This window comes from Equus przewalskii, chromosome 13 (genome assembly GCF_037783145.1).
Source record: "Equus przewalskii isolate Varuska chromosome 13, EquPr2, whole genome shotgun sequence".
Taxonomy (NCBI): domain Eukaryota; kingdom Metazoa; phylum Chordata; class Mammalia; order Perissodactyla; family Equidae; genus Equus; species Equus przewalskii.
In genome coordinates, this window is record NC_091843.1 from 20,642,794 (window position 1) to 20,650,432 (window position 7,639).

At 41.4% G+C, this 7,639-nt stretch overlaps 1 protein-coding gene and 1 long non-coding RNA gene across 7 annotated transcripts; one reads left to right on the top strand and one right to left on the bottom strand.

The window, feature by feature from the left end:
* Positions 1–51: 51 nt before the first annotated feature.
* THG1L (tRNA-histidine guanylyltransferase 1 like) lies at positions 52–7,049 on the bottom strand. 6 transcript variants are annotated; one of them, XM_070570383.1, is made up of 6 exons: positions 6,715–7,049; positions 5,758–5,934; positions 4,819–4,988; positions 3,962–4,050; positions 2,631–2,738; positions 52–1,589 (listed from the first exon to the last, which is right to left on the bottom strand). In XM_070570383.1, exons 2-6 carry the CDS (start codon positions 5,877–5,879, stop codon positions 1,428–1,430), a joined length of 651 nt encoding a protein of 216 aa, XP_070426484.1. In that variant the 5' UTR covers positions 5,880–5,934; positions 6,715–7,049; the 3' UTR covers positions 52–1,427. The 6 variants fall into 6 exon arrangements, with proteins under 6 accessions (XP_070426484.1, XP_008513294.1, XP_070426485.1 ...); XM_008515072.2 differs by having other exon boundaries at positions 6,808–7,040; XM_070570384.1 differs by having other exon boundaries at positions 4,819–4,984; positions 6,808–7,003.
* Positions 862–2,765, top strand: LOC139075261 (uncharacterized). Its single transcript, XR_011525468.1, has 2 exons — positions 862–999; positions 2,402–2,765. It is a non-coding gene; the product is annotated as an uncharacterized lncRNA (long non-coding RNA).
* Positions 7,050–7,639: the final 590 nt, after the last annotated feature.

A 7,639-nucleotide genomic window follows, 5' to 3' on the forward strand; every position in this document is an offset into this window, starting at 1 on the left:
ACAGAAGTTGAATTCATATACTGCATTTGTATGAAAAAATGAAATGAAAAATTAGGCCAAGGGAGTTGCAACCTTTATTTTTCTTCAAAGAAATTTTATCAATTACCAAACATGAGCCCTCTCTCTTATTCCCGGGGAGTGAGAACAGGAGGGGAAAAATGGCATTGACAGATGCGGTGTCAACTAATGAGGGATGAGCCCAGCTGTCACACTTTCAAAAATACATCTTCTTCTTGGCTGTAAATTCTGCAATGCAAGACCAGGCACTGGGACGTGGGCTATCTCTTAATTAATTCTTAATAGAGCCAAATCATCTTTTTCCTCTAAAATATGAAATGAGGACAAGAGGTACTGTGAGTTGTCTCACCACCTACCCCCACCACCTGCCCCCTTCAGAGGCCAGCAGCTTGGCCATACGCAGACTGCAGCTGCTGTCTGCTGCTCCTCACTCACCTCCGCTGGCCCTTCGGCAGGTGGGTCTCTGAAGACTCCCTTAACACCTGCACCTCTGACCCCCAAGGGGCATGCTGACCCCTCAGCTCTGCAATGCAAATGTCATTGTTTTGATTATACGGAGGCTACCTGAGAATCCTTTCCAGGAAGTCCAACAGGAAGGTGACTTTTAAAACTGCAGTATCTAGAGGACATGGAGTAAATGTTTCTCCCTCCTTGTTCATTCATCCTCACTCACGTTTTCTTTCTCTCATATATACACATAATTCTTTCTTCTTAGAAAGAGGTTAAGTGGCCTTGGAAACAATGGTCCTGGCAAGAAAATGATGATGATCATGCTGACAACTCCACAAAATCAATCTATGGAATGTTTACACAAGGACATGCAAACTACTACTCATTTCTTCAGCCAAAGTTGCCAAATTGGAGACTGGCACAAAGCCTGAGTTTTCCCAGGAATTCCTGAATTCAGAAGCATCGTGAAGCCATCAACCCATACTGATGCCAGGTCTGCCAAAGATGAATGCAAGTAGATGTGTGGGAAAGGTGAGATTTTCCAGGTCACTGGATTCTGTAGTTAAGAATAGGTGAGTGAGAGTAAAGTTTGGGCTCGTCTTCTATCACAGGTGGAAAGAGCTTGACAGGTTTTTATAAGACTGATGTCACAATCTAAAAATGATTCATTCTGGAAGGCATAAAATAGTTCTTGCTTTATAAAAATAGTATCATGATTTTAAAAAAACTGCACTTCTACCAAAGGAAACATGTTCCAACACTGCAAAAGAGGTGTTCCACTTAAAGCAGAACAAGATACACTCCCCCCGTCCATCTTTTCCTCTCCCGTTCCCCTCCCAACCAGAGTCAAGTCACTCCCGGCACACTCTTCTGGGTGGTAGAGATGCCAGGGCCACCTAAGGCCAGGAGACTTGGGGGGCCGTGCAGGGTTAAGCACGCCAGGACTGAAAAGCAAAGGGTCAGCTGTCTTCATGTAGGATCTCTGGATGTTCCTTCCAGAAAGCATCCCCGATGATATCACAATATAAGGGCACTGGCTTAGTCCTGGTCCGGATCACTGCCATCTTTTTTCCTTCCATTTCTGCTGGCAGCTTAACTTCTTTTGTTGTGACTTCACCCACCTACGAGAAAAAGTTAAAATATTGACACTGTTAACTAGAGTCGGTTTGGGAGAGAAGGAGATGTGCGGGAAGTTCACATTTTTACTTCATATACTTCTGATTAATACATATTTATCAGGTAGATGCACACACATATCTCAACATGAACTTATTTACAATTAAAAATACTTTTCAAAGTTATGTTGCTATATTCTGAAAGGAGATCTTAGGAACAAAGGAAGGATTCAAGGATCCTTGTTAGCAATAACTATAGAAATTAAGAGTATTTCTGCTCTCCCACTTGCATTATGTAAGTCTGTGCCAAGTAACAAATGTATTTTAAAAATACTAATAAAGGCAACGAAGTTACCAGTGGAATGACTAGCTCTCAAGGTACCCATTAATACTTGAAAACATTCATTTCAGAAAAAACTACTTTACACGGAAGGAAATAAATTTAGAGAAATCATTATGCCCAGGAGCTGGTACAGAGAGAAAACATTGGTAGAATTAAGGATTTAGGTAAATATACAGACTTATTACAGAATATTAAGGTAAGTATGAATGCCTGGGGACTCTCATGAACATTCTGCAAGTGAGAGATTGCTCATATCCAACATCTTTTAGTGCCTCATATCACAGGTGTCCTGGGATGGACAGACCATTCAATGGTATTATCTAGTGTGGCAGAAAGTACTTTTTAAATGTTCTATGAATGCAAAAATCCTCATATCTGCACTGTACCCTTTTAAAGGGGATTTATTTGATTTGGGGAGAGCTTATGACAGAAAAATAAGTGTACTGGTTCTAAAATTCTGTGATTCTACTTATAGGAGGGAAGATTCCTGATCACGAAGTTCAATGACAAAGAAACTGACAAAATGAGCACTGACTGACAAAATAAGCATCCAAAATAATCATCGGTGACATTTTGTTTTGGAGAGGATCTAATTCATGCTAGTGACTGGAGTCACATCAGCATACAGGTGGCAGGCAAGATGGGCTGGGCACAGGCTCTCTTCTTCCCTGACCTCCATTTTTCTTTGGACATAACTGCATTACCTTCTGCCATATCAACACAGTCCCTTTCCTGTACATCAGTGGCTCATCGTTGTAGTTGATGTTGAATTCAGAAAACAAAATTTCATTTTTGTCTGCTGCAAGAGTTCCCTGGGGAAATAAAAACAGATATAAAAAGCTTTATAAGTCTTCTCTCTCCCCTAACGCCACCTATCCTTTCCACCCTCTGTCTAAACTTCCACAAAGAAATCAAGAAGTGGAAGGGTTTTATCAAACGTCTTATAGATACTAATGAATTTTCATTTTAACAGTAGTTCAATCTCATTTCAGTGTTTAAATTCCTAAGATTCTCTTCTGTAGCAAACAACTGGCTTCACAAGAAATGACCGTGATGGGGTGAGAGGAATGAACAGTAACTGTGTACCTATTCTGTAAAAGATACACTATGTTTATCTTCCTATTTGACCCTCATGACCATCTCCATTTCAGAGATGAGAACTCAAGCTTAGAAAGATTACATAAATTCCCTAGGCTGAAGGTTGCTCTTATTCTTATAAGAAGAATCAAAGTCTAAACTTGGCTCTTCCAAACTCTGTATACAGATCTACCAGCCTTCCTATTATTGCCATATATAAATCTTCATCACTATTGTTAATAATGACAACCATTTACTGAGTAATTATAATGTACCAGGCATTGTACTAGGAGCTGTTACAACAGAGCACCTCATTTTAGAGTTAGTCATCCTATAAGTAGCACTGTCATCTAATAACAAAAGCCAGGATTTATTAAGTACTCACAGTATGCTTTGTACTATCCTATGTGTTTTACAGGCATCATGCCATTTAATTCTCACCATATACCTATGAGGTAAGAACTATTATTTTCCACATTTTACCTATAAAGAATGAAGGCAGAGAGGATAAAATTAAACAGAAGCATGATCTGAGTATGATTACTTGGTCCCCAGAGCCTAGACTCTTAACAATACACAGGGGTCATAAACCCAAGAAACTCTAGGTGCCTAGCAGGGAATGGCAACAAGGGAAGAGGCCAGATGGGACTGACATCAAAAAGAAGAGCACATGCCCTGTCTACAGAGGGCAGCCAATCCGCAGCTCCAGCCAACTGTCACCATGTGGGAACGCAGAGCCAGTGGCACTGATTCCATTTTCCAGCTGAGGACACGTGGATCAGGGAGGAGTAGTAACTCTGCTAGGGTCACAGAGCAAGCAAGCGAGCTGCCACTAATATGATTTTTATATCCTTTCAAAACAAAGCTATAAAGAGAGCTACAAAAGAATGCAAACTGTTATGGGAGAGTGTACAGAAAACTGTCCCAGCCAAGTATTAATACGGGAAGATCTTTCTACCTGTAATCTCTCTTGGGCTTGCGCTGGTGTTAGTCCAGACTGTTGTACAAGTGCCCAGAAAACTGTATTATAAAGATTATTGATGTGACCTGTGAAGAGAACAAAGTGGCACTGTTTATACATACAGAATCTTTATTCAATATTCAAGTGTCCAAGAATCCTAGAGCCCCGCCTCTCTCCTCTATAAAGAGATCTCAGAAACGTTTAGTGACTTGCCCAAAGCCATACACAGGAACATGAGGGGAGGTGGTAAAACAGAAAAAAACCTCATTTCCTAACAGTTTTATTCTGTCATTTCAGTTATGCTTTACACACAAATCTGTTAACCTGTCCATTAAGCTTAGGAATACTTTCAAAGTTATTTGATTTACATTATTCCCACCTCTTTTCCAGTTCTGGCAAAGTCAAGATACACCAAATGAGTAAAAGTCTTGTGAACATTTCATCATAGTCATATAAGGCAGAGGTCACAACTCAAATACCCACTGAGGCCAGCACGAACATAAACATGTAAAGCAGAGTAGGTGACCCCAGGGGAACAACAGGGAAAGGTAGAGCCTACGGCACACTGGCTCCTGTGTGGGGGCGTGTGTGTATAAATGCAGCAGTCACTGCACAGCTTCTGTCCAACACTAAGTGGGAATGTAGACCCCGTAATGCCAGATCTGATTTTTCAAAAAAGCTAGAAACAGCAAATATTAATATAAAATTTCCAAATTTTTAAATTATTTTCAACTAATTTAAAAAATTTGAAATATTTCATTTCAAACAAAATACACACGAGCCACATCTGTACCAGATCACCACCTCCAATGTATGGAATTGGTATTTACATCTGTTTATTTGGTTTCACTTACAATCTGCTTGCCGCCAGCTGAGGTAGTCCTTTAAGGTCTGGTTGCTAGGATACACCACTACTCTTCCATCAAAGCCTGGGGGATAGAGAAGGGGCTGCTCCTCAAAGTAATCCCGCCAATAAAACACATAGCTGGAGGCGAACTGGGAGGCCACGTGAGTCATGAACTTACTTGCAAGTAAGGCACATTGGGTGGAGCAAGAAGAGAAAAAAGACATGATATTAACGCCACACCATGACAGCGGAACCACACGCATCTGTGGGTGCAACAGATAACACAAACTGCCCTGTAGCCCAGAGATAAAATGCGTTGGGCCAAGAAAAACTATTTTAATATTTCAGCTATATATTTGAAATGCAGTTTGCCTCTCCCTCCGGTCCTATAAGTAATTTACTAATACCAAATTTTTCTCTGTAGGACATGACATGAATTTATGGCTCAAGAGTTTGTTTTTTTTTAAGTCTTGGAGGGAGGGGAACCATTGTTGTAAAAACATTACCAATTTATTATATGATTTGTTTCCTGTGAGAGTTTCAAAATACTGCCAAATCAAATCTCGGGTTTGTCTATTTTGCACTGAGATGCTCCTTAATTAAAAGTTTAAGCAATACCGCAATGCATGTATAGACTGTCAATGACTGAAGCCAACCTATGAATCATTGATATTATACTCTATGGTCTCTAGTTCTCGTCTCAATGTTTAATGCCTGATCAGTCTAGAGGCTAAGCTGATGGGGAAAGGAGGGGAAAGCATCAGATAAAGAGGCATATGGAATGTTCAGATATCAGATGGAAGTACAATACTCTAAACAGGAAATATACATACATTCTGCAGTTGTAAATACTGAAAACACCATCTATAGTCTGCAAGTCTGAGATTAAGATAAGCAGAAACCACATGCTAGTAGGAAATATTTAGGAGCTAGGCCATGGAATTACCTGGCTCTTCTTTTAAACCAATTGGTTTTTCGCTTGAACACAAAGCTATACTCGTCACTCTGTCCATATGCAATCACAATATCCTCCAGTTCTTGCATTACAGTCTGGGCACATTTGGTCATTAGGTGGAGAGCACGGCTGTCATTAGGTTTTGCAAAGTTGTGCTTCTCAGCAAACCTTCATAGGGGAAAGAAGAGGGGAAAAGGGCCGGGATGGAAGAGAGCTTGTCATTAACAATACAGATCAAAGAAGATATTCAAAGAGGAAGATACTGTAATAGTGTTGAGTCCAAACATTGCACTAGCCACAACTGAATCTATTTCCTTAAGAACTCTAGTTTTTTCTTGTCCTGATCAAATAAGAAAAAGGAGCAAACGGCTAAGCCTAGATTCCCTTTTCTGTGAAATGGAGAAAACGTGTTTTTACTTCCTAGGATTGTCCTGAAGATTCGAAGGAGATAAATATAATTTTCCTTGGCTTCTTTGAAGTGTTCAATAAATAAATGTTAGTTACAATAATCATTATTGTTAAAGTAGCACTTTAAAAAAAATAAATTCCCATCTTTCTTTTACACTTCTTTCTCCCTTTTTTCTGACCCATATTTACTCCTGAATCCAATCCATGTGGCCTGTTACTGACAATGAAACAAGACCATACTTTAAAGTGTTGCCCACAGCAAGGCCTAAACAGGCCTCTGAATAGTCTGCCCTCAAAGATATCTAACAAAATAGCTGGGCAATTGGCTGAAGAGCTGAAGTAATGCGCTCAAGAGTGACTTTTTCCACCAGTTCCTTGCTAGCAGGTCTCTGCTCACTTAGCACGGTCATCCGAGGCCACTTTCTCAACAGGGCAGCATCCTGCCCCATTTAACTACCCTGACCAGCTCGCGTTCAAGCACGTCGCGGCCAGCCCGTAGGGAGATGCTCAACACCGCGCGCTCATTGGCTGCTGCGTTACCCCGGTAACCACGAGCTGCAACTGCGACAGGAGACGTTGGATTCCCCGGAAGCGCTGGCGCACACTACTCGGCCACAAGCTGAACCTGCTCACCGATGAAAATTCCTGCCGTCCAGCCGCACCACCACCCAGCAGTGGGCCAGGCACGTGTCGTCAGCCTCGAAGTCCCGCACGTACTCGAACTTGCTCTTTGCCATGGCCACCCCCAGTTTCAGGCACCGTCTCAGAGTGACGGAAGCGGCGGCTAAGCAATCGCGAACCTTCACGTTGCAAGTAGCCCACATCCCCCACCCCGCGGAAGGGAAAGCAGCCGGAAGCCCCGCCCCGGAAGTTCCTCTTTCCCTTCGTGGCCGCTCTAGCCGCAGTGGAGGTCCCCAGCTCTCTCGCCTCTCCTTGTAGTCCTTAACCCAACGCCCGGACCAGGGAGGAGGTTACCTTTCTGGCTTCCTCGGCTTCCTCGCCTTTCTCCTCTGGTCTTGGAATAGATCACTCTGAGGAAGCTTTTAAAAATTCCTTTCTGACCAAGTTCGAAGGTTTAGTTGTGATCTTTTTCTTTCTAAATAGCATTTATTAATTTGTTGCATAAAATGTGGAATATACTGAAAAATATAATTGACAAAATTAACACCTCATTATCTCCCTTGTCCCGGTGCAAGCATTGTGGATGGTTCCTTCCTGTGTCTTTTCTTTTTATATACGTCTGTTTTCACACAGAACACACAAAATTGGAATCAGACACCAATACAATTTTTATATTTTTCCCACTCAGCTTATTTTCCAATGTCATTAAATATTCCAAAGCATCATTTTAAAAAGAAAAATGAACTCATTCTAACGTATAGATGTACTAAATTAACCTATGCAACTTTTTCACCGCTGAACAAAGACCCAGTGTTTGATTTCCTCTTGCTGGTAGATAATAGCA

Coding starts and splice junctions, on each gene's coding strand:
- THG1L (XM_008515072.2), bottom strand. CDS start 6,998: ATGTGGGCTACTTGCAACGTGAAGGTTCGCGATTGCTTAGCCGCCGCT. Junction 4,989..5,757: donor TGGTTTAAAAGAAGAGCCAG/GTAATTCCATGG, acceptor CTTACTTGCAAG/TAAGTTCATGACTCACGTGG. Junction 4,051..4,818: donor CAGCTGGCGGCAAGCAGATT/GTAAGTGAAACC, acceptor TTCTCTTCACAG/GTCACATCAATAATCTTTAT.